At 50.2% G+C, this 25,043-nt stretch overlaps 10 protein-coding genes across 10 annotated transcripts; 3 read left to right on the top strand and 7 right to left on the bottom strand.

Annotated features, from left to right (window-relative positions):
- Positions 1–202: 202 nt before the first annotated feature.
- On the bottom strand, positions 203–3,361 carry K460DRAFT_367111 (uncharacterized protein). The gene has a single exon (XM_040933504.1). It carries the CDS (start codon positions 3,288–3,290, stop codon positions 378–380), a length of 2,913 nt encoding a protein of 970 aa, XP_040788867.1. The 5' UTR covers positions 3,291–3,361; the 3' UTR covers positions 203–377.
- Positions 3,362–4,653: 1,292 nt separating this feature from the next.
- K460DRAFT_395750 (zinc-binding oxidoreductase-like protein ToxD) lies at positions 4,654–6,143 on the bottom strand. The gene is made up of 2 exons (XM_040936065.1): positions 5,816–6,143; positions 4,654–5,714 (listed from the first exon to the last, which is right to left on the bottom strand). The coding sequence occupies exons 1-2, from the start codon at positions 5,935–5,937 to the stop codon at positions 4,826–4,828; spliced, it is 1,011 nt and encodes a 336-aa protein (XP_040788866.1). The 5' UTR covers positions 5,938–6,143; the 3' UTR covers positions 4,654–4,825.
- Positions 6,144–6,330: 187 nt separating this feature from the next.
- On the bottom strand, positions 6,331–9,861 carry K460DRAFT_339424 (kinesin-domain-containing protein). Its single transcript, XM_040931084.1, has 4 exons — positions 9,644–9,861; positions 9,353–9,592; positions 9,066–9,300; positions 6,331–9,016 (listed from the first exon to the last, which is right to left on the bottom strand). The coding sequence occupies exons 1-4, from the start codon at positions 9,838–9,840 to the stop codon at positions 6,728–6,730; spliced, it is 2,961 nt and encodes a 986-aa protein (XP_040788865.1). The 5' UTR covers positions 9,841–9,861; the 3' UTR covers positions 6,331–6,727.
- A 285-nt stretch (positions 9,862–10,146) lies between these two features.
- Positions 10,147–10,666, bottom strand: K460DRAFT_367108 (uncharacterized protein). Its single transcript, XM_040933503.1, has one exon. It carries the CDS (start codon positions 10,389–10,391, stop codon positions 10,221–10,223), a length of 171 nt encoding a protein of 56 aa, XP_040788864.1. The 5' UTR covers positions 10,392–10,666; the 3' UTR covers positions 10,147–10,220.
- K460DRAFT_122931 (uncharacterized protein) lies at positions 10,493–11,538 on the bottom strand. The gene is made up of 3 exons (XM_040926631.1): positions 11,238–11,538; positions 10,884–11,183; positions 10,493–10,821 (listed from the first exon to the last, which is right to left on the bottom strand). The coding sequence occupies exons 1-3, from the start codon at positions 11,325–11,327 to the stop codon at positions 10,585–10,587; spliced, it is 627 nt and encodes a 208-aa protein (XP_040788863.1). The 5' UTR covers positions 11,328–11,538; the 3' UTR covers positions 10,493–10,584.
- A 2,158-nt stretch (positions 11,539–13,696) lies between these two features.
- Positions 13,697–14,305, top strand: K460DRAFT_406514 (peptide methionine sulfoxide reductase msrB/msrA; the record flags this gene model as incomplete). The annotated part of the gene is made up of 2 exons (XM_040936969.1): positions 13,697–13,898; positions 13,953–14,305. 2 exons carry the CDS (start codon positions 13,697–13,699, stop codon positions 14,303–14,305), a joined length of 555 nt encoding a protein of 184 aa, XP_040788862.1.
- A 64-nt stretch (positions 14,306–14,369) lies between these two features.
- K460DRAFT_313609 (uncharacterized protein) lies at positions 14,370–15,594 on the bottom strand. Its single transcript, XM_040930253.1, has 3 exons — positions 15,079–15,594; positions 14,777–14,904; positions 14,370–14,675 (listed from the first exon to the last, which is right to left on the bottom strand). The coding sequence occupies exons 1-3, from the start codon at positions 15,162–15,164 to the stop codon at positions 14,464–14,466; spliced, it is 426 nt and encodes a 141-aa protein (XP_040788861.1). The 5' UTR covers positions 15,165–15,594; the 3' UTR covers positions 14,370–14,463.
- An 82-nt stretch (positions 15,595–15,676) lies between these two features.
- On the bottom strand, positions 15,677–17,963 carry K460DRAFT_313607 (amidase signature enzyme). The gene is made up of 3 exons (XM_040930252.1): positions 17,896–17,963; positions 16,447–17,836; positions 15,677–16,393 (listed from the first exon to the last, which is right to left on the bottom strand). The coding sequence occupies exons 1-3, from the start codon at positions 17,931–17,933 to the stop codon at positions 16,127–16,129; spliced, it is 1,695 nt and encodes a 564-aa protein (XP_040788860.1). The 5' UTR covers positions 17,934–17,963; the 3' UTR covers positions 15,677–16,126.
- Positions 17,964–19,021: 1,058 nt separating this feature from the next.
- Positions 19,022–20,410, top strand: K460DRAFT_386585 (uncharacterized protein). Its single transcript, XM_040935607.1, has 3 exons — positions 19,022–19,588; positions 19,638–19,975; positions 20,026–20,410. Exons 1-3 carry the CDS (start codon positions 19,418–19,420, stop codon positions 20,111–20,113), a joined length of 597 nt encoding a protein of 198 aa, XP_040788859.1. The 5' UTR covers positions 19,022–19,417; the 3' UTR covers positions 20,114–20,410.
- Positions 20,411–21,993: 1,583 nt separating this feature from the next.
- K460DRAFT_313602 (MFS general substrate transporter) lies at positions 21,994–24,508 on the top strand. The gene is made up of 4 exons (XM_040930251.1): positions 21,994–22,442; positions 22,497–22,659; positions 22,710–23,753; positions 23,812–24,508. The coding sequence occupies exons 1-4, from the start codon at positions 22,268–22,270 to the stop codon at positions 24,185–24,187; spliced, it is 1,758 nt and encodes a 585-aa protein (XP_040788858.1). The 5' UTR covers positions 21,994–22,267; the 3' UTR covers positions 24,188–24,508.
- Positions 24,509–25,043: the final 535 nt, after the last annotated feature.

Raw genomic sequence — 25,043 nt, 5'->3', positions numbered from 1 at the left:
TTGCTGCATAACAGATTTTTCCCACCACGAATTTCAGACGCAGTACTGACGTAAATCAGTTCGGGTCCAACGTCTTGGTGATTATCTAGATCTAGGAGTATCACGATAGCCGTATGGGGCCACTTTTTGCAGCGTGTAGTAGCGCCGGGCGACTGATTTGAGAAGCGTTCACATGTATCATTCGTGTATCATCCACTCATTGCCTATCCCATGGTTTACGAGAAAATTTCCTCTTTATCCAACTCTATTTTAAGTGATGCCGTTATGCTACTACTTGTAGACTGCTAGATCAGCCGATTTATCAGTAATATCACTTAATCTGCGCCCAAGAAAATATTTCCGGTATCATCGAGTTCAATCTCTACTATCATTCATAGTTACATGACCGTGCACTGATCCGTGGGGATCTCATCATCGTCTCCTTTAGGCTTCGCGCCAGACTCTTCCTCCCGCAGATCTTCCCAAAAGATGCAAGCAAGCGCGCCCAGCCTCAATTTCTCGAATCCCTCAGCAAAGATCTTCATGGCCTGGTCGTCTTCATCAGTCATCGCCGCCACGACTAATGCAAGTCTCTTCTGGCGCCTCAATTGGGGTGGCGGTTGCTCATACGCTTTGATCCACAGCGGGTGACGAGCCTTGCGAAACCGGTCCTCGAACTCCATGAACAGAAGCATGATGTGACAAGTGATCCACACATAGTTCAGACTGGATTCCGGAGTCTTGCCACAGACATCAGCGAATATATCAAGTCGGAGAATGTCGAGCAGGGCACGTCCTTGAAGCTGTTCAGGTTTTTGCTGTTCTGAAACATGGTACGGATTGCGTCGTGGGCCGGTCTTGTAATCGTTCGAGTCGGAAATGCGACGCATAATCGCTTCAGAATCTTCGTCGTTGGTATCCCTATCTGGAATTGAGATGGACGCCGCATTTAGCAGCGCGGCGTCAGTTTGTCCTTGTGCTTTGGCACGCTTGATAATTTCGGTCTCTTTGAGCCGCTTCTCGTTAGTGGCAGGATCAATCACTCGCTCGGTGCCCATCAGGCGAATCATGTACAGCATAGATGGGATCCTGACCGCGTTGTCCGGAATTTGCTCAGGCACCCAATCAGCGTCATAATACATCATGAGCGCTGATTTGTCCCTGAAGAAGCGGTTGAAGCTGGCATCCAGAAGGTGGTGGATATCCTTGGTCATATCTCGACTCACTGCTTGTTGGCGTGACAACGCACCTTTGCTGCGTTCCTGCCCCACTCGGGCGACGAGAGCATCGGAAAAATTATCAGTTGGAATGCCTCCGGGGAAGAATGAGTCTTGGAGAAGGCTCTCTAGTGTTGCGTACAGCCCGACTTCCTTCTTCAGGTAGCCCTTCTTAACGAGCATGTTATGTAAGTGAAGGGCAAGGGTAGGCTCTGGAATCTTGTCCCACAGGTTCATCACGACACGTTGTACAATAATGAGCCCTTCAATCAAGCCAGCTGCACACAGTAATGGAGAGTACTCCCATAGCCCATTTGCATTGTGCTTCGAGAATCGCGAGGCGGGTATAGTGTTGAGACCATACATGTACTTGGATTCGCCCAGCCAGTTGACGAAATCGAATTTCAGATCCTCAAGGAGATCGGATTGTGCCTTGTGCCGGTTCGGATCTTGATGTAGGTCGGCATCTTTTTGCAGTAGCTGCGTCAGTACATGGATTGATTGAAGTAGGCCTTGGCCGTTTTTGCCATTTCTCCGGACTTCGCGGTCTAAGAAGAGGTCAACGTCGCGCCTCGGACGAAACTTCCGTGGAGGTGGAGCCAAGATATGGCCACGAAGAGGGCTCAGCGTCCAACCCCGGGAAGCAGTAAAAGAATCGACAATACATTGTAGTTGAAAGACATGGTGAGGAAGGATCTTTCTCCGAATATCCGTGCTCGGTTTCTGCATGGCGATTGCGGTGATGTCGCCAGCAAATTCGTTCAATCCGAAGAGCCTTCGATGTTGATGCCAGGGACCGGTCGTTGACCAGTCGACGTCTTCATATACATGCCGCTCACCTTTCATTGTGTTCCGCTGGACGACAATGGATGAGAACACATTGACTAAATCGTAGAGCCAATTGACGGTGTACGAACGGCGCCAGCTGACACGCTCCTCGTTTGAAGCGCGCTGAAGATCGAAGGTTGGACTCCATTTGTTGAGCTGTTCTTGCATTGCCTTGGTCGGTTTGCCGGTTCGGTTCTTCTGGTAATCAGATATAAATGTCACCAGATCATTGTAGGCGTGCACCCAGAAGTGCTCCTTTACATCAAGCCTTCGCTCCTGGACCTTTTCGTTCTGATGGCCGCAAGCCGAAATGCGGTAAAGGCTCAGGCTGAATTGTGCTTGAGCCTTGTCTGGATTACCCCGTGTGATTGTCTGTATGATGGTGTCGTACGACTCGTGGCCTGGAAAATCCGCAAATACGGCAATGCATGTCTGTTTGACCTTTGCAACTGCGGTGCTAGTCAATGACGCGGCTACGGCACCATTGAGGCCATCGTAAGCTACTTCACGCCAAAGATCTTGAGTGAAAGACCTCAACTCGTTCCACTCGTGTACAACTGCATATACAGCCAAGAGATACTCGGACACAAGGCCATCTTTGTCCTCGATGATGCGATAGCTTTCGACAGGGATATCAGCCAAGGGGGGGTCTGCAATGGACTCCGAGGCTGGCTTTCGCTTTGACTTCTTGCCTCGCTTTCCTTTCTTTCCTTTCCCGGTCTTCTTCTTCTGTTGTCTTGCCTGTGTTAGGTGAGTGCCATCATCTGATGAAGCATCGCCATCGTCATCTTTCGCTGTACCAAGACTCAGGGCAGAGAATTGATTTTGGAAGATACGTTCGTCGTCGACCACCTCTCCGGCAGAAGAGACGTTGCTTGAGCCCCGTGAATTGCCGCCGAGTGCGTCAAAAGCCTCTGTCAGTGCGTCGATGAAGTGCTTGTGGGTCGCGTTGCTTCTCTCAATATCCGGATCATGTTTTTCGCTCACAATCTGCTGGAAAGCAGCATACATGGTCGATCGTGCTTGAATGACGGCCTGAAACAGCTCGAAGATGGCGGATGGTATTGGCTTGAGGTTTCCTGCAATGAGTCGGGACATGCTGACGATCTCGGCAACGGTACTCCAGCCTGTGGTATTGATTGCGACGGGTGCATATTGTTCTGCATTTATCCCCGACTGGATGATGCCGTTGGATGTGTTGATGACCCAGTATAAAAGTCGACTGGTGTCTTTCTTGTACGTAAGGTAGAGGTTGCGGCTCGCCATTATGAAGGACGTGCTAGTATGGGTGGAGCTTGACCATGAGTTAAGGACTGATGGATGTGCGAGAAATGTTTGCGTGGGCATGAGGGTAGGGCATGTGAGGTGTAGGGGTCCCCTCGGGGCCGCGGATACTACACTAGCGTCTTGGCCTGTGCCACTGCCACTGCCTCCCGAAAGTCGGCATTCACAAGTGAAAACACCTTGTAGTTATCACTCTACGCTGCGATAATTTTCTATCTCTTGATTTGATATGATTTGATAAACGAGATCAGGCGAAAAGCCATACGCAAACGCAATGATGACTGCGATTACCACAGCCAAACGCCCGCCATCAAATGCATTACAAGTTGCTGAGCTCTAGCGCTCTGGCAGCTGTATCAACGAACGCGACTTTATATTATACGCCGATATTATTACCTCAAGTTAGCAGAAGTTCTAAGTTCATTGCCTAAGTTTGACGCGAATCACACTGTATGGAGCCTAAACGGAGACCCCTTGGGCGATTTGATATTGCACCGTGTGGTCATAAGAACGATGACTAGTAGGGCTTGGGATTGGTGACTTGGAAGTCTACTAGAGCCCGATGAGGTTTTTTGAACGTATTTGAGTGCGTCGTCTGACGTTTTGGTACTCGAGCCTGGCAATAGGGAATCTGAAGGACATTGCAGCGGCTGCATGCTGCTTAGTAAGGTTTTATACATAGACTTTTGTCCATTCCTTCACATACGACCATAGGATCTTGAATTCAGCGCTTCCCGTTCGCTCAGCGGTACTTAAGCAGGATACCGGCGGATTAGTAGTTAGGTGGGTGACCACTAGCGAATCCCCGCTGTTGTATGTTTTTGCCATTCTTTTTGCTGCTCTTCTTTCGTCCCCCTTTGAGTGACTGACTTGTTTGACGCACACGAGGGGATTGTACACTATAATCACACCTCATACCTTACACTGTTACTTTCATAGATGTGCATATACTTGAAGAAGTGCAAATGCGCTCTGTCGTTACCCCAACCGTAGTTCCCCTGATCCCCTTCATAACAGTGCTCTCTGTTATTAGACTAAGAAACCGTGTATTGATGAGCAGACGATATACGGGATGCCCAAGCAACTGATCTAATTAACACGAAATGGTGTTGCAGCATCACGAGAAGCGTCATGTGCAATCACTCAGAGGGTCTTCTTCCTCTTTACTACTGATGGCGGCAACCTCTTAGTTAAGATTTTGAAGTCTAGGTTGCTACTCGACTTTAGTCGCTATGCATATTACCGTTTACTGTAAAATGTGGAAGATGTAGGCAGACACACGCCCTCCGTAAGTGAGATGAAGAAAATTGTAGGAGACTTTGGTGGAATATAGGTTGCAATATTTCCCGTGCGATTAAGAACATACTTTTATTCACTGATTGCTGTGTAGCTCATTTATTGACAATATCGAGGTATGGTAACGTGCCTATGGTCTTCTTCCAGAAAACTCAGTTCATGACTGGCACCTCTAAACGTCTGGCCTACTTTTATGCCACACACCTATTTGCCAATCTTCATTACAACTTCTCCTTAACCTCTCCGATCTTAAATACATATTTGACGCCACTGGCTTTGCCGTCCCTCAAATTCTCCAGCCCAGTCTGCACGCCCTCGAGTCCGCCTGGAATAACTTCGTATGGATGCGGTGTGAAGGAGCCTTCTGCCAGCGCGCGGGCAATGTACCGGAATGCAACGTACGCGTAGTCTTTATCAGCTTTGTGTGCTTCGCCAACTGACGTAAGGGATTTGTTCACGGTGTCGGATATCTCTTTCAAATTGTTCGGCAGAACCAAGGTCAAGTTTCCATTCGGTTCGAGCACTTTCAAGATATTGGTGTGCGAATTATGCTCCGCGACGGCATCGTATGCGTGGTTCAGCTTTGCGCCCTTCAGCGCGTCCTTGATACCCTGCACCACCGCCTCGTCGCCCTTCCTATAATCAACAATCGTGTCGCCCTTGGATCGATCAATGAGGCCCTCGACGAACTTTTCGCCTCTTCCTGCGACCGTGATGATGGGGTGAATGTTTGCGAGCCGCGCTAACTTGATGACAAATGCGCCAACCGCTCCCGCTCCTCCATACACCACAAGCGGAATGCTCTCTTTCGTAGGCGTCCACGGATCCGGCAAACCCAGATTCGTGTGCAGGCCAATAGCAGCGGTCAGGGCAGCCAACGGCAAAGTAGCGGCTTCTTCGAAAGAAACGTTTTTAGGTAGATGGATCGTAGTATGTTGCCAGCCGACTGCATACTCTGCAAAGCTGCCGCCAGGCGTCTGCATCTCGTGGAAAGAAGCAACGCGATCACCCGGCTTGAATTCCCAGACATTGGAACCAACGCTGTGCACCACGCCGGCGATGTCGTCGCCGGCGTTGGCACTGTAACCTTCGATCCACTCAGCATACTTCCTACCCTGATGTTAGCTCCATAGAAAAATTGCGCCAAAATTAAATTCTTTTGATCATAATGGGTGGGCAATGAACCCAAATCCAACTGAAATTGCACTCACCAGTCCTTAGGATTACTTCCTGAGACGATGACCTGGATGACTAATTGGTCCGGGCCGGGTTCGGGAAGGGGAACGTCGTTAATAACGGCCGTGGGACCTTTGGAGACTTTCACTTCCTTCATTCTGAATTCTCCTCTCGGTTGATGGGATTGATTATCGGTACACGAGTTTGTACTATCTGTTGTTCGCTGATATTGCAGCTTTTCGTGGCGTTTGTTGATCTTATATAGATCTCAGGGTCGCCGCGGGGTCTGTCGAATTTATAATCATGCCTGTTTCACCCCTCACTCGAAGGACTACCGAAGACGCTACGTCCGCGCCATCACGCAATCCGCGGCATAATCTATGGCGAATGTAGTAGTATGCTGCGAGTCGACATTTCGGTGAGTCGTAATGAACTAGCCGAAATAGTATAGCCGGGATTGACCGTAACCAACGTCTGCTGTCGAGATTGAAAATCACAAACCAGTTGCGAGCTACAAGACAGCTGTGCAATTCAGAATCGCTTTTAAGAAAGGGGTAGAAGTGAATCTAACTAAGAGAGGGAGAGAGCACGAACAATCGATGAAGAACGACTCTATCAGGAGTAGACATGCTATTAACAGACAGTATAAATATGCTAACGCTCTTATTCTCAAAGCACAAGAGAGACAGAGCTCTAATGCCCGCTAATCAAAAACTCCAAAACCGCTGCCATTGGCAGAACATCCAAAACACCAACCGGCCGTTCAGTAATGCTTTCGAATACGGATTTTCCAAGGAAAAAAACTCGACCATGACCATTCCAAACAACGCCGCTTGCCAATAAGCAACAAGAGGACCAGGGCCGAGCCTGGACCGCAGGAAAAGCAATTGTGGAAAGACATCAAGGACCCGGACACACTGTAACCATGTCAGTCAGAAAAGAAGCCATCAACGCCAAACACTCTTAGAGCCGGGCGCAAGACTACCTCTCGAACCGTTCGAAGAATTGCTACTAATCCGCACAGGCGCGCGGTTCAAGCTCGCTGATTCGCTATCCTCCCCCGCCACCGCCATCGTTGTCCGCCTCACAGCGCCCTTCATGATAGGCGTAGTTCGCGGACTGAGAACGCTGCTCTTCCAGTCAGCATCGTGGTTACTCTTGACAACCATGCGACGCGCCGCACTGGCTGAGAACATTGAGTTCTCATTTGGTGGACTGTAGGACGTTGCAGTGGGACTACGATGGTGATGAGCGCGGCTGATGGGGATGGAGCCTTGGTTTGTTGAGGAGCGGCGCTTGATGGCAGATCCAATCTTGCGTGCATCTGCGTTTGTCCACTTCTCCTCCTCCGAGCTGGAGTTGCCGCTGTTCTCAGCTGGCATTGAGTTTGCGTTCTCTACGGTACTCAACGACGAGGTGCGGACATTGCCACCAATCTCACGCAAGGGTGATGTGTTGTCTGAGTCGGACGAATATGCACCGATTTGGGGAGCAGGAGCCGCGCTTATTCCTTTGGACAAGGCGCCCAATGCGAACCGATTCGAGCGTTTGAGATCTACAGACGCCTTTGGAGGCGTTGGTATTGGCGAGGATCCGTTCTGATCCGTCGGTAATGGTACGACAGGCGCCGAGAAGCTGGGCGGTGGTGGTAGCTCAATCGAGGAGTTCGTCGGTGTGGACTCGACGTGCTCTGGTGTTTTCTGGAACTCCGCCAGCGTCCCGTTCTCGGTATCGTCCCTCCAGCGCACCCCACGCTTGGTCTTGGACGGTGACCTCTTCTTCATCGGCGAGAACTGAACGCCTTTCTTCACCCCACCCATTTTCCTACGGCGCGGCGAACCTTTCATGGGCGATGAGTTGAGGTTCGGTGCTTCCGTCTGTAAAGCAAGTGGCCGCATAGGGGACGGCGCCATGATTTCGACTGGCTTCCTCCTTTTTGGGGTGCCCTTATGGCTTGGTGCGAAGAACTCAGTCACTGGAAGACCGCCGTCTGGCCGAATTGCTTGAGCCGTTGCATTCGTGCAAGAATTCATAATCTTAGTAAGAAGCTTTCTCGCAGTCTCCACCGCTTCGGCCTCATTCAACTGCGTGATCTGGCTTAGAATAGTGACCGTCTCGATGTGCGCCTGCACAAGCACTTGCACAATCGCAGCGTCACCACCCTTATCTTGATCCAGTAGCGCATTGAGAACTTCTCTATCCGCGTTCGACTTGAGCAACTCGTACTCCTTTGTCAAGTTGGCAGTATCATGATTATCAGTGCTGCCATCCACCTCGTTCAGTCCCCTCAGACCGACTTGTAGGGCGGTATCCAGTTTGCTCGTCCAGTTTGTGCGTTCCATGCGTCGATGGCAATGTTGTCGTGTTTGCTCAAGTTCCGCTGATATGCCAACCGCCGTGTCCCTCATAGCTGTGACTTGTGAGGGCATCTCTTCGTTTTCGCGAACGTCTCTAACGTTATCAAACGCTGCTATCCAGGATGAGATGAGCGCGATGCGCTTTTCAGCCTGCTTCAGTGTCTTCATCATATTCAGTCGATCTCTGCGTTCCGTCTCTGAGTCCGCATAGGCCTGGCGCAGCCGCGCAACGGCGTCTCGTAGGATGTTATCCTTCTTCTCGCTCTGTTTCTGGAATTTCACAAGTGCGCTGCCTTCCACGTCCTTTTGCTTCTTCATCAACTCGTCGATCAAATGCCTCTGCTCGTCGATCTTCACGAGATAGTCTTTCACGTGGCGATTGACGTTGAACACGTTCTTTGTAACTTTAGTCTGGATGTTCTTCGCGCGGTTGGCATATCGCAGGGTGTTTTGCGTCTCATCGAAATGGGCGCTGGACGGGCTGACGCAAACGATCATAACGGTCCGGCAATTTCCTCCAAGTGAGAACTTCAGTAATCGTGTGAGCTTCGAATTCCTATAGGGGATGTGGTTGCGTTTTCGCGGATCGCACAAAGCATTAATACAGCTTCCCAAAGCGAGCAAGGACTTGTTGATGTTGGCGCCTTCGATGAGACGTTCTCCGCGATTTTTGGTTGCGCTCGCCCGCTCACTGCCAGCCAAATCGATGATACTAAGAGTAGCCATGGTGTGAGGTTCATTGACCGAGGCGTTGCGGTCTTTAGATGATACATTGATTTGTAGGACAGCGTGTGATCGTGAGGACGTTGCGTTCGCTTCGGTTGGGGACATTGTTCGGTACTCATTGCCGCGCACGATCATATCCATGACTTCTTGCACCTGGGGCATCATTAGTATTCGACTAGCCTCCATGTTCTGTACTACTCACATTATGTGGGCGATGGCTGGAAAGACCAGCGACGGAAACAGCCTGGTTCGCATCTTCCCGCAACATCAGAGTCTGTTTGCTACCCCCCTCCACTAGCAAGTCGCGAATTGTCTCATTGTAGATTTCAAGGTAGGAGAGCGTGATTTCCGTAACCTTGACTTCCTGCACCTCTTGTATCTTCTCAAACAGTTCTTGCATAGTCATGAAGATGATACCCGGTTGCTGTGACGTACCCCTGACCACAAGTTAGTCCTCCGATGAGCGATGGTCGATGTACATAGACATACGTGATGGTGTGCGTCTTTCCACACCCTGTGGCGCCATACGCAAACACAGTTGCATTGTATCCGTCCAGAACGCTGTCCAGCAGGGGTTTTGTCGTTGATTCGTAGACATCGCCTTGCGACGTGGTATCGTCGAACACTCGGTCGAATGCGAAAGTTTGGTCTTTCACCCGTTTGCCCTGAGGGCCCACCGTCGATCGTCCGAATCGTTGAACTGCGTTGTCTTCTGGGGGGTCGAAGATCCTGCGAGCACGTTAGTTCTTGTCATAGGAGCGCAGCAAGGTGGCCCCTTACAAGCACTTTTCGTCCAGGACCTTGATTACAGGTCGGATGCCCTTTGAATGCAATCTAGGCATCGGTACCGCAGCCAAAGAGCCATCCCCAAGGAACAACGTTTGATCATCGCTCTTTGTCAATTGCGCAGCTTCTCGGATAGTAAACGGGCGGACTCGCACGGTGACAGAGATAGAAGACGCGCCATTGGCGGCCATGGTAGCGCCCTATAGACGGTGAGAAATTCAAGAAGTACACTGCGCGACTTCCAGAAGACTGGAATCCGGAGGCCGTGAGCGAGGGTGTGTTGTTGCGGATTGTCGGGCTGTATGACGATTTACTGTTTCGGAGGGTGTTGATTTCCGCACAGACCATAAACAGACAAGGATACGCAAGCGGCAACCGCGACCCTGATACAATGCACGTGATGGTTTCACCCCGCAATGTCCGACGTGGCTGCCGTGGCATCGACCACATTTCCTCTTTCCTGTACCATGACGGGACGCAATCGATCATTCACTTCATTCGAACTTAGTTGACTACCTTCATGCGTAATCCTTACTACAGTCTCTGCTCTAGCCGTATTCAATACATGCCCTTAAACAATGTGTGACTCTTGCATGAGATCGGCCTCAGCAATACACTTGATAGTGTTTGAACAAACACTACTAGATAAAGCGGTACAATGAACCGCATGATTCAGGACTATCAGCAAACCGAGAAAATACCCCGTCATCACGGCAGCCAAAGTTGATTTGCAGATGCGCATCTCATACATTCACAAAACGACTATCTAGAATTTAGGTATTCCATGCACCAAGCAGCCCTCAAAAGTCACGCTCCATCACACCTCCGCCACTGAAGCTGATCAACACTAAATTCCCACGGCCCTTGCACGGTAATCAAGCTCGTCGTGTTAGCTCGGCTACAGAAAAGCAAACGCCATAATTAGCCATCTATAGCTATTTGGTGCACTTCTTCCACTGCACGTACACTACTTGGGTGAACTTGAGATCAGTAGAGTCGGTAGTAAGCAGACCAGTGGCGCTGGAGTTGGAGCTGGTCAGGCGGACCTGCGAGTTGATGTTGAGCATGCCCGTGGCGCCGCAGGGTGACCAGACGATGGAGGTACTGTCGGCTTCGTCGTGTTTCAGGTAGTCGCCATTGACAGGACCGGTGAAGCCGTATTCGGTGGAGGTCTACACCTGAATGTCAGCATACCTTGCAACGGTAGATTGTGGATATGAGGAAAGTTGCGTACCTGAGCAGTTTGTCCGGAGAAGTAGTAAGTTGACTTGAGGGTACCAGAGACACCCTTCTGGATGGCAGCATAGCCACGGTAATCGGCGGATAGGATCGAGTACTGGAAGCCTCCGGGGTACTCAATGTCGACGTTGAGCTGGCAGTTCTTGCGCTGCTCGGTGACGGAGATGCCGGGGCCGATGGAGGCAATATAGGAGTCGAAGATGAGGGTGACGATGCTCCTATCTGCGGAGATCTGGGAGCTCATGGTGCCTTGGGGGCAGCCGGTTCCTCCGTAGCTGACACCGCGGATCTTGACCTGAACAGATGTATTAGTAAAGGTAGGCATACTATTCTGAGATATTCATCCTACCTGGCCAGCGGGAGGGGCGTCACCGAGGGCTACATCGGGGAAAGCAGGTGCCGCAGCGGCGAGTGGAAGGAGAGCAAAGAGCCACTTCATGTTGACGATGTTGAAATGGAGTACAAAGATCCGAAGATGTGGAGTGACTGTAGATCTTAAGATGTGGTAGAGAAGACCGAGAGTGGAAACTGGATGATGATCATTATAGAAAGGATATGGACGGGGTTATATACTAATACACCGACGATTCCTCACTCTTTCTGTGTACGCTAATCACCGTCACAGAAACAGCCTCTTTCTCGATTCGACCTCCACCACCGAGGCAGATAACAGCGCAAGTGCTAATAGCAATATCGAGTACGACTGGACCGTCGGGCCGCTCGTGCTCATAGGTCCAGAATCGCAAAGTCACTCAGGTGAGTTCGTGTTTCGGAACACTGCAATGTGTGTTTGCGAGAAAGACGCCTGGATCTTTCCCTAGCTCTGAGGGCCAATATCTAGGGTATGCGGTAGCGTGGACTTTTACGCCAAAGGTTTCGCTTCATGATGCGACGCCAACCCGAATGAAACCGATGAGGCAGGTTCATATCGAGCGTCCCTGACGAGGAAGCAACAGATCCCTGAAGGAGAGTGTCGTCTGGTCATTGCCAATCTATGTTGCCGTGCACGATACCCGGATATGAGCGGAAGGGAGCAGTCTCTCCAATTCTGTCTCTTCCTTCGCGTGGTCCGATAGAGTTCTAGATGGAGAATACGAGCAGTGGACTCGGGCTTGTCGTGAAATGCATTTCCATCACACATCAGATGATGTTCAGACATAAGATTCACCTCGTGAGAACGAACCACAGACTTCGCCTATACCTCGCGTCCGAAGGCTCGTAGCCGGCATGGCGAACATAGATTGAAGTTGAATTGGATGAATATATTTTTCTGGGGTACCGAGCCTGAAATAGAAACACAAGGCCTGGATGCTGGGTAGTGACTATCAGGGAACAGCGATAGGAAGTCCACTCTGGCAGCAACTTTCATCTATCAGTCCCGTATGCAACGCAGCCACGGTAGAATGAACGGAAGCGACTGCTGAAAATAGAGTCGTTCCTTGAAGCGAGCGATTCTGGTGATGGGAGGTGTCGAGGTTGTTCCATGTCGCAGATCTTAAAATGGGATGCGGACATTGTCGGGTAGATTAACCTTATATTAAAGCTTGTCACTCCATCCGCACATGAGACCCTGCGATAATGAAAATTAGCGAACACGATGTCCTGCAAGGGCAAGTGCTGGTTCTGGAATGAATGAGCCAAAAATAAGTGCTCAGACGGTGAGTAGTCACGATGCGTTTCCCAGACTTGTCGATATACCTGGTGATTAGAAAACACGCCACATCCCGGAGATAGATGATGCTGAGTCCAGATTCGCACTCTACCTGGCTCACGAACGCTTGAATACAACCGCTGTCAATAACGCCAGGTGGAATATAGTGAGTATTGATTACACGCCTCGTGTAATGGAGTCGCGACACGCGGGGTGGGTCGAGCCTGACTGGGAAGGTAGACGTCGTTAGGTTGTTGAGTTGAGCTATCGAGTTGAAAACAGTGACAGCTCAGTGACATCCACTTCACATGCAGTCACGACGAGTGGAGAACAGCTGCAGAGAACAGATGAGCTCGAGAGGAAGTGTTTGAAGGTAAAAACGAGCTCGGCGGTTGCAACTGACAAGAACGCAGCGTCCAGGCCACTCGCTATCCCACACCGCATCGGCATACCAAGCCATGGCAAAGCGAGGGATGTTGTGCTGAGATCGTAGGCGGCTACATCCCTCATTAAAGCCATGACCACAGACACCTCTTAGTACAATGCTTGCGAGGATCAGCTGGGAACAAAAGTCTTGACAGTGCGGGACAAATACTCCACCTCACAGCTGCCAAAGGAAGAAGTTGGGGAAACTGTACTGCGCAAGTAGTAAAGTTGTAAGCTGCTACAATACTGAGCGCTCGGGAGAGTGTTCTGAAATCGTGCGCCGCCACTAATTCCCCGGATAAAGATGCCTGGCTGGCGTAGGCAGCTTTTCCACGAGTGACAAGCGGCGAGCATATTGGCCTACGAGAGGCGGTCTAATAGCAATAGTGACAAAAAGAAGAAAGATACTAGACGAGGTGGTCGAGGTAGGCCTAAGTGGCTGAGTTCGGTGTTGCAGATTTGACAAAATCTAAAACCGCGGCAAGTGTGGCTGAAGCTGGTCGATTTGTCAGTCGCGATGATGGCGTCAGAGAAGCCCTTCGAAAAGCGGCAAAACTCAAATCACCATTGTACATTAAACGTCCCACCAGGACCACGGGAAGTCTTGACAATCAAGACCCGTTCACTCTTCTTTCAAGCTGAAGCTCCTCGCATTAGCACTCTTTATCCTTCTTTCCTACGCTTCTATGTCATTTCTGACCCGCTTCTTCCGCCCGTTCACATCGTCCAGCATGTCCTCCGCCCCCGCACAACCGATAAACGTACCCGCAGGTGCGCAAACCGCTACCGTCGCCGCAGGATGTTTCTGGGGCGTCGAGCACATGTTTAGGCGACAGTTCAAGAGCCAGGGCTTGTACGACGCGCGCGTTGGGTACATTGGAGGCGATGAACAGAACCCAGGGTACAGGGCTGTGTGCAGTGGACGGACAGGTCGTGAGTACAAACAGTCATTATAGATGGTCTGAATAATCGCTGACGATTGCATAGATGCGGAGGCCCTCCAAGTTGTCTATGATCCGGAGAAAGTATCATATCGCACGCTCCTTGAATTCTTCTACAAGATGCACGACCCAACGACGGAGAACCGACAAGGTCCGGATGTGGGAACACAATATCGGAGTGCAGTCTTCTATCATAACGCGCAGCAAGAGAAAGAGGCACGAGAGGTCACAGATAAGGTCAACAAGCAATGGTGGAAGGGCGCGGTTACGACTGAGATCCTCCCCGCTGGTGAATGGTGGGACGCTGAACAATACCATCAGCTGTACTTGGATAACAACCCAGGCGGCTACGAATGTCCTTCGCATTTCTTGAGAAGCTTCCCCGCGCTGGGAGAGTAGGTGGTGGATGTTAGGAGAACACGAATTATTCGATACCCATATACGAATGCATGAAGTAGTCAATACTCGCACAGTTTCGAAATTGTTGGAGATTTTAATCCATTGACATAACTTTTGCCTAAGTTGACCAACTAACAGCTATCTCCGGATACAATTATCTACGATGGAGGCATAACCTCGAACGTCTGCGCAACCTCCTTCTCCCATGAAAGACGGTCCTTTCCGAAGATCTCAGCACCAGGTGTGAATTTCTTAATGCCTTCCTCGAGAAGACCGGTGCGGAGAACAATGTTGTCGGGACCTAGGGCCTCTTGCTGGTGGTAAATGTGCGAGGTGCAGTTGGGGCAGTAGTAGCAGTGCACTCCCTTGCCTGGATGCGGGGTTAGAAAATATTGAGGAGAGAATAGAAGCACATATGGAAATGGAGCGGTGGAGCCTTTTTGGCATCGGATTGGTTCGATAGGAACGTACCGGAGTCACCCTTGTAGGTGTATTTGCCCAACTTATCCCCGCCCTTGGTGATGTTGAGGGCCTTGGTGGGGATGATTTGGTTCAGCGTGTATGTTGAGCCCGAAAGCTCCTTGCAGGTATTACAATGGCTGCCAGATTGTTAGCTTCTAAACACCAGAAATCGGACCGTTTAGTAGAATGCTGAAGTCTACCTGGCTGGCATGACCTGCTAGAACTACTAGTGATCGTAGGCTGGAGTCTAGCTTGCAAGCAGGTTGCTGCCAATCTTCTAGATCGGTTGATAGTAGGAATCAATGACATACCAGAGAATATGGGCCTGTTGATCTTTCTGCAGCGTAGCAGTCCATTCCGTCTGTCCGCAGTGGCAGTGTCCCTTGAAGTCCGTCATGTTGATATTTGATTGGATGTTTGATCTTCAGCGTTTCCGGATTCGATGATAGTGAGGTATGAGTAGGACAACAAGGTCCTCATAGCGGCGATGAAGGGGTACTTATAGCTCGCTCCAGAGCCGCTTGCTTCTTCTCGTACATTCTCCATCTTTTACCCGAAGGCGTCGGACCCTGATCGGAGCTCTGGCGGGCAGCGTATCAGCTCCAGATGTATCAATATAGATCCTTGTCGCTAGTATTTGTCAAATGCGGAGCGTCGCATCACATCAAAATGACGTCGCTGTACTTGACGCTTCTCTGCGAGTAGCCTTTCCTGGTCGTAGACTCAACATCAATCAAAGGTCCTACATCAAACATACAACAGCTCTTTGTTATTACAGTTCCTGTATATCGACAGCAATTCCTCATCAACACCGTGGTATTCTTCATTCAGCAATCGTCCAAAGCCCCAAGAGCTTTAGAAGCTTGGGCCGCTAGTCGGTGAGGGGCAGTCGAAGAGCTTACTTAGGAAGCGATGACGAAGGTGGGGCAGTTGAGATCTGAGCTGTCGCCGATTCGTTGGCCGACACGAGATGGGATGTGAGATAACACTAATTGACGAGAAGAATTCCAAATACAAGTCAAGCTGTAAAGCGCGTAGTCTGCGTGGAGACAGAAACGGAAACGGGCTCTGGAACAGGAGCTGCACCCTTCTGTTGGGACAAATGCGCTGGACGCTCTTCGGCGGGCCAGCGTACTCTAGCCACGTCTCGAAGACTGAGGTATTGAATGGTAAACAAGCTGAATGGTTTGGGTTCCACGCCCTTGCTGTCTGAGAGAAGATGCAGTGTGTTGCTGTAGGCGACCAAGCTTGACATCTATATACAATATCTCTGAATACTAATCGAGCCTCCACGGAGCAGCATAAGTTTCACTAAGCAACCAGCATCTCCCGTATCCGGACCATTCTGACTCGCAATCCCTAATCTACCTCTAGCAGCTGATATCTTCCACCGTGGCTATCGAGTGCGTCCTCAACTCTCTCCATAATAGCGAGTACCTTTTCCTCTTCTAGTCTGCGACCGACAACTTGCACAGCGGCAGGTAGCCCAGCCATCTTCACAGCATCGTAGTGTTTGTATGCACCTTGTGCGACACCATTGAGTTTGTCGAATTTGAAAGTCGACGGAAGTGCATCTTGGACGGGGTCGACATGCGTTACTGGCAGGATACCCGTGGTATAGTCGAGCTGCATCGAGATTAGCGGAAGGAAAGGAAGTGGAGAAATGGAGGACCACCCACAAGATTAAACAGGAATGTGTATCCACAGCTGCTCACGGCGTCATGCATACCACCATGCGGTACCGCAGGGGTTGCATTTGGTGGCGTGAGCATGACATCCATCTTGGCTTCTTCGGTCCACCAGGTGAAGAACCTGGCCTTGTAGGCTTCGCGCTTGCCAGCAAGTTGCCAATACTCGTGTGCAGTCTTGGGGTGCCAGTCACGTAGTAACCCAGCCCATATACCATCTCCTTTTACGTATTTCACCCAAAGGTAGTGGCAATACTTGATGAAGCGGGGCAGACGCATGTACTTTACCATCTGTGCTGCGCCGAGGTCATTCCACTCGCCGGTACGGAAATGAGACATGAATACATTGCCGCCGTCACTGAGGAGAAGCTGTGATGCTAGATACAAGGCTTCATATGGAGATGGAGGCTCAACATCGAAGACCTCGTGGCCTTCAGCAGCGAGAGCTTTGGCGACCTCGTCCAATGCACGCGCGCACGCAGGTGAGGGATCTACGACGTGATCAGTCCGCATTACGCCTATGCGGAGCTTCTTCTTGTCCTTGAATTCAGTCTCCGTGTCCTCTCTCCACGGCAGAGGGTGAACAGTGTAGTCATAGTTCCAGGGCTTCATCTGCACGAAGCTACGTGTGAAGTACGTCAAATCGTTCAACGTCCGCGCCATAGGGCTGAAGACACTTGGGATGCCTTCCTGGCCAGCCATACTGGTATTCATTCCAACCTTTGGCCATCGTCCAGTCGAGCAGCGTAACGAGTAGCAGCCAGAGAAGTGTGCCGGGACACGGACAGAGCCCGCAACGTCTGAGCCAATGCCTATGCGACTGCCACCAAAAGCCAAAAGCGCTGACTCTCCTCCCGTAGAGCCTCCAGGCGAGTACTTGTCATTATGTGGGTTCTTGCATTGACCCCATACGTCGTTCGTCGATTCGAAGGAGAGCAGGGTAGTAGGAAGGTTGGTCTTGACGAATGGTATCGCGCCGGCATCCTTCAGCAGCTTCACCATGGCGCCATCATCCGCATACGGTTTCCCTACGTTTCTTGAGTACCCAACCGAGATATCAAAGCCCTTGACCTGTATCGAGTCCTTCAACGAGACCGGAATGCCTGCAAGCGGTCCCTTCAAGTTGATCTCCTTCGCTGCCCATTCTTCAGCTTCTGGAAACAGTATCTCGGTCAAGCAGTTTGTCTTCTCGTGCGCCTTGATTGCGACCTTTCCGTATGCGCGTAGAATGTCGACGGGGCTGGCGATCTGCTTGTGTACATCTTGAACAAGCTCTTGAATGGGTCGGCCGAGTATGGTACGCTCTTGCGGGGACAGCGGGTATAGGTAGGACGTGGGGAGCGTTGCGATCTTGGAGGCTCGCTCGGACTGCTTGCGCTGGCTACGACAACATTAGCTCATGTTGCTACCGAGGTCGTGCGCAAAGGTGGGACTGCATACCAGTCAAGCTTGTGTTGTCTATACTCTAGAAGACCCATGCTGTTCACGGCGCAAGTCCAATTTGGAGGACTGGAATGTGAGGGGCTCTGAAAGACAGGGCTTTGGAATATCTATCAGCAACATGTCGATGTCTTTATGCAGAGCGCATACCTGCGGATATAGCTATCTTGTCGGCAGGACTTGCCGTATTAGAGCTACCCGAGGTCAGGAAGTGGGGAGCTTCAACCCTCGATCCACTTGTTTATCGCTGTCCTCAACACCACTCTCACTATCATCAATTGGCTCAGTGCCGTCGTACCATCTATCTTCGCTCACTATAGACTATTCAAACCAGACGTATTATGTGCCTTCTAAAGTGCGAGAGAGACACCGAATGTGGCTATCAACAGCTCGTGCTTGCTCGCCAGGAACTAGATGCACGAGGAACTTTACATGTATTGGCCTTGTATGACACTATACAAGAGCTGGCCATGCACCTGGAAGATGTACAACGTTGACCTGGCGAGATAGGTAAGAAGGAGGCTATGTGAATGCTAGTGCTGCTTCCGTTGCAAGCGTCCAACGCGTTGACACCTAGCACAACGGCAACACAACAAGAACCACGCCCTATGGTTCATAACTTGACGCGACAGCCTTTCATAAACTATCGCACATAGGCCCCTGACCAATACGCACGGAGAAGTACCAACTGTCTGTGCTAGCATTGACGTGTGTACCCCAGCTGTCCTCTCATCAACTCCTGCGTTCCTCAGCAACGCCAACACGCCATTACAGAACGATCCGCTCAGGTACAGTTTCATGCTCCAGCGCATTTGATTGAGCCTCAACATTTTCTAAGCATAGCTCCCGCGCGCGAGACTGGGCAGGAAGTTGAGGTGGAGTCGGGGAAGCAGAGCGACAGCCGCAACTCAGTCTCTCATCCACTCGATTCACGAAGCGAGATGGGCTCCAGATCCTTCAGGTACCGCTGAGATGTCTCGTATATGAGTGGCTTCCCCAGAATTGATGTTTGGACTGGCCCTGCTGTAGCCGCCACAGAACGTCAATGCGGCAGCTCGGACAATTTCTGAAGCATCGCCGTTCTCGCTTCTCATTGGTACGTCCAGCGACTACTCGAGATACCTTGAAACCACTGGAGTCCAGACAGGCGAGAGTAAGAATAGCAGCGATTTCAGCTATGCCATTTTGATGCAGTTGTTGAGGTAGCAACCCAGATCTTGGATATATAAGACAAACTGGGGCAGCTCACTTACAATCACCAAACACATCAGCATCCATCTCATTACCAACTCACTTCGCGAGTTTCCTTTCTGTCTTTCTTATTTCCTTGTTTCCTTGTCTCCTACTTGGGTCTCATTCATTTGCTTCTTGTCTAATACACGACACTCTCTTCATCCTGCTGTGCAGATCGCAATACATTCCTTGTTGCACAAACCAGCTTCGTCCGTTCTTCACGACATCCGATCCTTAGCCACACTCCCCGAGCCTCTTTCCACCAGAACAATCACTTCAGCCAGTCATCATGCCTGTCCCAAGCTACGGAGCCATGCCTTTGAGCAAGATGTTTCTCATGGTCCGCGTCCTCCAGGCCATCTGCATGATCATCGTCATCGGTATCACCTCCAATTTCGTTCAGATGATCGTTACGACCGGTGTTGAGCCACCCAAAGAATTCGTCGGGACGCTCAGTGTGGTATGTTCTTCTCATCAAATTATCAAAACTGCCTCTAACTTGGTCATAGACCTGTATCGCAACACTGTACATCATGGTGTCTGTTGGCTACTACTGGTCTCATGCCAATCTCGGCCTGCTTGTCATGACCGGTGTTGACTCCCTGCTTCTCATCGCCTTCATCGTCTGCGCAGTCACCCTCGGCAAGCCGATGTCCTTCCTTAACTGCTACGTCATTGGCAAGTCGTCCAAGGAAGTCGATGCCCAGTACGCATACGCTTTCGTCACAGCCGCGGCCCAGAACCTCAACACTTCGGGAGCCGGCTTGGACTTGCGCCACTGGGCTGGTGTTACGCGCACCAACTGCTTCCAGGCCAAGACTGTTTGGGGTATGGCTATTGCTCTCTGGTAAGTCCACGCAACATGATCTAATGCAAACGTACACTAACCCTACATAGCATCTTGTTCACAGTATCGTGTACACTTCTCCCAACTCTCTGGTACAAGAACAAGAAGCCTGCCCCCAAGACCGTTGAGGAAGCCTAAACGTGGCGTCCACTAGGGTCGCATGTTGCTACATCAACGAACGCGACGCACGAACAAAAGGAATGGTCAACCAAGAGCGTCCTCTGCCAGCCTTCTACGTCTTTTTCCTCATATTTGTCAAGTCAACAAAAAAAGGTCATTACAAGGGAGTTTGGAGTCTTTTTATCTTTGTTTTGTTATATTCTGTTTAGACATTGAATGTCTTTAATCCTAATGGATCATTACTGGGCAAGACCCTCCAAAACCAATACATCTTTGTGATCTATCAACGCATTTCACATGCACTTTTAGTCCTCTGTGCCTCTGATCATGCCTTTCATGACCGACTTTGACTCTTGGTGCAGGTTTACTCCATATACTAGTCACATTGAGTCTTATCCCCATGCATCGAGCTAGTCAGTCATCCACAGTCACGCATTCGGGAGTCAAAGTAACTGACTGTTCCATGTTGTATACCAAGTATAAAAGCTCCAGTGTGGCAGCATTTGTCTTCCTTCCTCCACCAACATACTACGATCAACAATCTACAAACAGGACCAGTATCAAGACAATCGAGCTATCATTTATACTACAAACGACAGCGACACGAACACTTACTAGAAACCTCGAGCCAGCGAGCGAGCATTTAACACCAACCAACAAAAGTCTAACTTCAAGCCCAGCAACATGTGCGAACAGTATGAATACGTCTGTGAGAACTATAAATTAGATCCACCCCATCAATGCTCGAAGGTGCTCCAAAACACCGCTATTGTGCACAGCACGTACTGCCAAAGTCACGAAAACCCCAATGTCCTGATCTATCGTGGCGATCGTCAACCGGGTTGGTGCGGCGTGCTTGAAGGTCGTCTAAGGACAATGGGTGTGTTTTGCGCGAACTGTCAGCGGATAGAGGACTGGCGTAAAAAAGTACAGGGTGAATAGGGGCTGGAGGGACTAGCAGAGGGCTGGTGTGTCAGTGAAGGCTCGAGCTTGATTTGGATGGGCAAATGCGGGCTGGTGAATGTTGAGGGCTATACGAGAGGTGAGGTATTGGTTTCATTGTGGGGTTGTAGGATGCATCGGGGCTTAGTGAATGTGGACTGGGGATTTTGGCGGTTACGGTAAATTGTGCACATACAGAGGGTTAACTTTGGAATTCTATCAGTTTGAGAGACCTAATGCAGCAAGATATGGCATACGAGTCTTCGGTGACAACTGCATGAACGACTCGTTGCTGACCCATAGTCTTTTGCAAAGTATGACTCCTTAACACGGGGAGTGTCATTCAAGAATCGCAGGCTAAAACCACTTGTACTTAGCTTGACATATGAAGCAAGACTGCTAAGGAATTTTAGAAATATCGAGTTATACGAAAAGTATTTTACGAGATAACTTGTATGCTGTTAAATTCCCGATAACACACAACAGCCATGACGCCACAGAACCTTGGGATACGCAATGGCAAGAGCAAATATCCTCGAATATCGTAGTGCAAATACCGTGCTGGCTTCTGCCCTCTTGTAACGTAATTGAAAATTTGCAGTCACGCAGTCACAAGGTGCAGGAGTTGGTCATCGTGCATCAGTGGTGGAGAGGGGAGAGAGAATTATGTGATATGCACAGTGGTCAGAGCTCTCCTTCCGCGGCTGGCCTGCGAAGCCATTGGCTGGACGATTGAAGCTCTGAGATCGTCTCGAGAACAGCGGCTCTAACTTCAAGGGAACAAATGTAACTGTTTGGGTAGAGACTGTAAGAGATGAGCTCACATTTCCATGTCAGGCGCCTCACCCGTGTTATGCGTAATAGAATCTGGCGGTTGCCTGCACTGCGATCACGCGGAACCCAGGACTTTGGACCTCGACGCCTCATGCACCTCTCGGCATGCAGCCAGACATCCCCGCTTCTTACCATTCGCACGCCATGACTTTGTATATAGGACCCAGATCCTTCACTTCTGCTTCCCATTGTTGCCCTTTGCCTTTGCGTCGTCAGATCTACTATGCTTGGGTGAGCCAATTGCCGGAGATAAGCTAGCGCAGACGTCATCCCCCGCCTAAATTTTGCGAAGCTTGAGCGATAGCCGCCACCGATAGCACGATAGAAGGTTGGAGGCATCATACACTGACGAACTGCGGTGTTCCTAGAGGAGAACGGAAGAAAGAGTAGCACAAAATGTCTCTCTCCCAGCGCCTCACGGCTATGGAGGAGCACGAGCCGTGGAGTAGAGAGGCGAGTCCGGACTCGAGGCACCGTAAGATGTCTTTCAACCCCGTGGGAACATGGACAGAGCCTACGGGTGAAGAAGCAACAATCGGCGCCTTCGAAGTGCCCAAGTGGAAGAGACTGCGTACGCAAATACCCACATGCAGGAGTTGGAGACATAGGAGCTAATCGCCCGTAGTCCAGGTCTTCTTCGCCGTTATCTACTGCCTCTTCGCCGCCGGCGTCGTCTTCGGGTACGCCGCGATAAAACCGGTACTTCTCGAGGAGGGCGTATACAGAAATCAGTGCACAAAGGAGGAGCTTGACCAGAATGTCATTGTGTGCTATGAGCAGGAGCTCCGGTACGTAATCCATCTTTGGAGTGGAAGGTGCGATGCTGACACGAGAGCAGGCTCAACCTCATGTTCACAATTGCTGCCGTTTCCACCAACGTCGTCGCATTGCCTGTTGGTACGATTCTCGATCGCTTCGGGCCGCGCGTATGTGGCATAACCGGCGCCATATCCATCACTCTCGGTTCACTGCTTTTCGCGTTTGCGGCGCAGTTGCCATTCGATGCATATATCCCCGCATACCTGTTCATGGCATTGGGCGGACCATTTATATTCATTTCCTCCTTCCAGCTCAGCAACACGTTCCCGCGATACTCTGGACTTATCCTGGCCCTTCTCACTGGAGCTTTCGATACCTCGAGCGCAATCTTCCTAATCTACCGATTGCTCTACCAGGCTACCAATGGCGGATTCACGCTTAAGAAGTTCTTCCTCATCTACCTCATTGTACCGGCATTTATCTTGACTGTCCAAGTACTTTTTATGCCATCTGTGTCCTACAAGACTGTCGGCGAGCTCGTTACCCAAGCAGAAGAAGAACATCTCATCCACGACTCGGATGATGACATTGAAGACGAAGCTACAGTCCAACGTCTACAAGAATCCCGTCGCGCGCACCGTGACAGCATTGTCAGTGAGATCACAACCCTCATTGGCACCAAAGACGGCGCAAATCAAGCACAAGAGGAAGAGAGGAAGAAGAACACATCAGGCGTGTGGGGTGCACTACACGGACGCACTGCCGCACAGCAAATCCGCACACCGTGGTTCGTTCTCATCACTTTGTTCACGGTTCTGCAAATGACGAGGATCAATTACTTCGTCGCTACTATTCGGACGCAGTACACATACATTTTCCATAACTACGACAAGGCCGTTGAGATCAACAATTTCTTCGACGTCGCACTACCCGTTGGCGGTGTTATTTCGGTTCCCTTCATTGGTCTGCTGCTGGATAACACGAGTACTACCTTCACCCTAGCCATGCTCGTATCTACTGCGACAGCAATCGGTGTTCTAGGCGTCATCCCCGAAACGTGGGCAGCGTACTCGAACATTGCTCTCTTCGTTCTGTATCGCCCGCTGTACTACACTGCTGTCTCGTAAGTCCTCCATGTCACGCTTGAACTAACCACCAATATGCCACTAACACGCTCGTAGCGACTACTCCGCCAAAGTCTTTGGCTTCGCCACCTTCGGCAAAGTCTACGGCCTAATCATCTGTCTTGCCGGCCTATTCAACTTCTCGCAATCCGCACTCGACGCCGCAACGCACAAGGCCTTTCGCAACGATCCTGTCCCCGTCAACATTATCCTCCTTGGCCTGGCGTTGCTGGTGGGTATCGCACTTGTCGCTTTTGTTTGGCGACGTAGCCATAGGATTCTGAGAGACAATATTGAAGAGGAGGCTCAGGGCGCCAGGGAGGTGCTTATGCCTGGCGCGAACGAGGTTCGTGTGAACGACTATGGTGCGATTAATGGGAATGGAAGTGGAAGCCCGAGCCCAGGTGAAGAAAGCAGAGGGCGCAGGCTGTAAGGTCAGAGTCGTCTTCCTTTTGTAAACTGTTGGGATTTCTCCTACTGCGTTGTATGATCCGCTCTAGCGTTGACTTTACTTTCAAACCAAGAAAGTAAACTGTTGGGATATGATTTAGGCGCGATTTCTTGTAAGTGCTGACCTTTTGATATCTTCTCTTCATTGCCTTTGAAAGTAAAGTCAACGCTAGAGCGGATCATACAACGCAGTAGGAGAGATCAGTATAAAACTACAGTTCAGGTGCTATACCCGCTAGTATCTTATATATATATACGCATGCTACTGCCTAGATAAAGCATTAGGGGATATATAATCTATTACAACTTGTATGCATAGACTAGTGAATTAAGTTCTATTATTACAGGAAGAGGAATTATTGATCTTTCAGGTAAGCTCCTAGCGAGTTGCCTTTCTCATATTCTCTTTCTTAGACTGAGGAAGTACGAGAAATTCGAGGGGGATATGAGCAGTATGTGCCAGGAACTCTTTACATAACACGCAGCTGACTCATTTTAGATGTTGTCCAGGCAATACCTTATAGGCAGATTCCGATAATAGAAGTGGGGGAGCTATTATGAAGAGCATGACGTCTTCCTTGTTGGAAGTGAATGGTTGTCTTGTTTGTTACTGCCTTTCTTCAAGCACTTATATCATCAGGACCGAGATTAGGGAGTATGGTCACCGCCATATCCCAAGCAAAGTAGAGAATGACGAAAATAAGGCCCAAATGCATGCTGAGGGGACAGTACGTCCAATACCGGTCGCAGCGCATTCGAAATATAGACAGGTGCAGAACCTGCCTCTACTTTAGTAAATACTGGGGTCTCGAAAGAAGTAGAGATTAAAGTAAAAGTCC

The sequence above is a fragment of the Cucurbitaria berberidis genome (assembly GCF_010015615.1).
Source record: "Cucurbitaria berberidis CBS 394.84 unplaced genomic scaffold K460scaffold_3, whole genome shotgun sequence".
Lineage (NCBI taxonomy): Eukaryota > Fungi > Ascomycota > Dothideomycetes > Pleosporales > Cucurbitariaceae > Cucurbitaria > Cucurbitaria berberidis.
The sequence above is the reverse complement of the archived record's forward strand: the minus strand, read 5'-3'. Positions and strand labels throughout refer to the sequence as shown.

What these genes read in the sequence shown, in the direction of transcription:
- K460DRAFT_313602 (XM_040930251.1), top strand. Translation starts at nt 22,268, where the DNA reads ATGTCTCTCTCCCAGCGCCTCACGGCTATGGAGGAGCACGAGCCGTGG. An exon ending in GCCCAAGTGGAAGAGACTGC is followed by an intron (nt 22,443 to 22,496) that starts GTACGCAAATAC and finishes AATCGCCCGTAG; the next exon opens with TCCAGGTCTTCTTCGCCGTT. An exon ending in CTGTACTACACTGCTGTCTC is followed by an intron (nt 23,754 to 23,811) that starts GTAAGTCCTCCA and finishes ACACGCTCGTAG; the next exon opens with CGACTACTCCGCCAAAGTCT.
- K460DRAFT_339424 (XM_040931084.1), bottom strand. Translation starts at nt 9,840, where the DNA reads ATGGCCGCCAATGGCGCGTCTTCTATCTCTGTCACCGTGCGAGTCCGC. An exon ending in GGAAAGACGCACACCATCAC is followed by an intron (nt 9,301 to 9,352) that starts GTATGTCTATGT and finishes ACTTGTGGTCAG; the next exon opens with GGGTACGTCACAGCAACCGG. An exon ending in CCAGCCATCGCCCACATAAT is followed by an intron (nt 9,017 to 9,065) that starts GTGAGTAGTACA and finishes ATGATGCCCCAG; the next exon opens with GTGCAAGAAGTCATGGATAT.
- K460DRAFT_122931 (XM_040926631.1), bottom strand. Translation starts at nt 11,327, where the DNA reads ATGAAGTGGCTCTTTGCTCTCCTTCCACTCGCCGCTGCGGCACCTGCT. An exon ending in ACGCCCCTCCCGCTGGCCAG is followed by an intron (nt 11,184 to 11,237) that starts GTAGGATGAATA and finishes ACATCTGTTCAG; the next exon opens with GTCAAGATCCGCGGTGTCAG. An exon ending in TCTCCGGACAAACTGCTCAG is followed by an intron (nt 10,822 to 10,883) that starts GTACGCAACTTT and finishes ATTCAGGTGTAG; the next exon opens with ACCTCCACCGAATACGGCTT.
- K460DRAFT_367108 (XM_040933503.1), bottom strand. Translation starts at nt 10,391, where the DNA reads ATGCGCATCTGCAAATCAACTTTGGCTGCCGTGATGACGGGGTATTTT.
- K460DRAFT_395750 (XM_040936065.1), bottom strand. Translation starts at nt 5,937, where the DNA reads ATGAAGGAAGTGAAAGTCTCCAAAGGTCCCACGGCCGTTATTAACGAC. An exon ending in GGAAGTAATCCTAAGGACTG is followed by an intron (nt 5,715 to 5,815) that starts GTGAGTGCAATT and finishes ACATCAGGGTAG; the next exon opens with GAAGTATGCTGAGTGGATCG.
- K460DRAFT_313607 (XM_040930252.1), bottom strand. Translation starts at nt 17,933, where the DNA reads ATGGGTCTTCTAGAGTATAGACAACACAAGCTTGACTG. An exon ending in AGACAACACAAGCTTGACTG is followed by an intron (nt 17,837 to 17,895) that starts GTATGCAGTCCC and finishes ATGTTGTCGTAG; the next exon opens with CCAGCGCAAGCAGTCCGAGC. An exon ending in ACACATTCCTGTTTAATCTT is followed by an intron (nt 16,394 to 16,446) that starts GTGGGTGGTCCT and finishes ATCTCGATGCAG; the next exon opens with CTCGACTATACCACGGGTAT.
- K460DRAFT_386585 (XM_040935607.1), top strand. Translation starts at nt 19,418, where the DNA reads ATGCCTGTCCCAAGCTACGGAGCCATGCCTTTGAGCAAGATGTTTCTC. An exon ending in TCGTCGGGACGCTCAGTGTG is followed by an intron (nt 19,589 to 19,637) that starts GTATGTTCTTCT and finishes ACTTGGTCATAG; the next exon opens with ACCTGTATCGCAACACTGTA. An exon ending in GGTATGGCTATTGCTCTCTG is followed by an intron (nt 19,976 to 20,025) that starts GTAAGTCCACGC and finishes AACCCTACATAG; the next exon opens with CATCTTGTTCACAGTATCGT.
- K460DRAFT_313609 (XM_040930253.1), bottom strand. Translation starts at nt 15,164, where the DNA reads ATGACGGACTTCAAGGGACACTGCCACTGCGGACAGACGGAATGGACT. An exon ending in CAACAGGCCCATATTCTCTG is followed by an intron (nt 14,905 to 15,078) that starts GTATGTCATTGA and finishes ACAATCTGGCAG; the next exon opens with CCATTGTAATACCTGCAAGG. An exon ending in CACCTACAAGGGTGACTCCG is followed by an intron (nt 14,676 to 14,776) that starts GTACGTTCCTAT and finishes CCCCGCATCCAG; the next exon opens with GCAAGGGAGTGCACTGCTAC.
- K460DRAFT_367111 (XM_040933504.1), bottom strand. Translation starts at nt 3,290, where the DNA reads ATGGCGAGCCGCAACCTCTACCTTACGTACAAGAAAGACACCAGTCGA.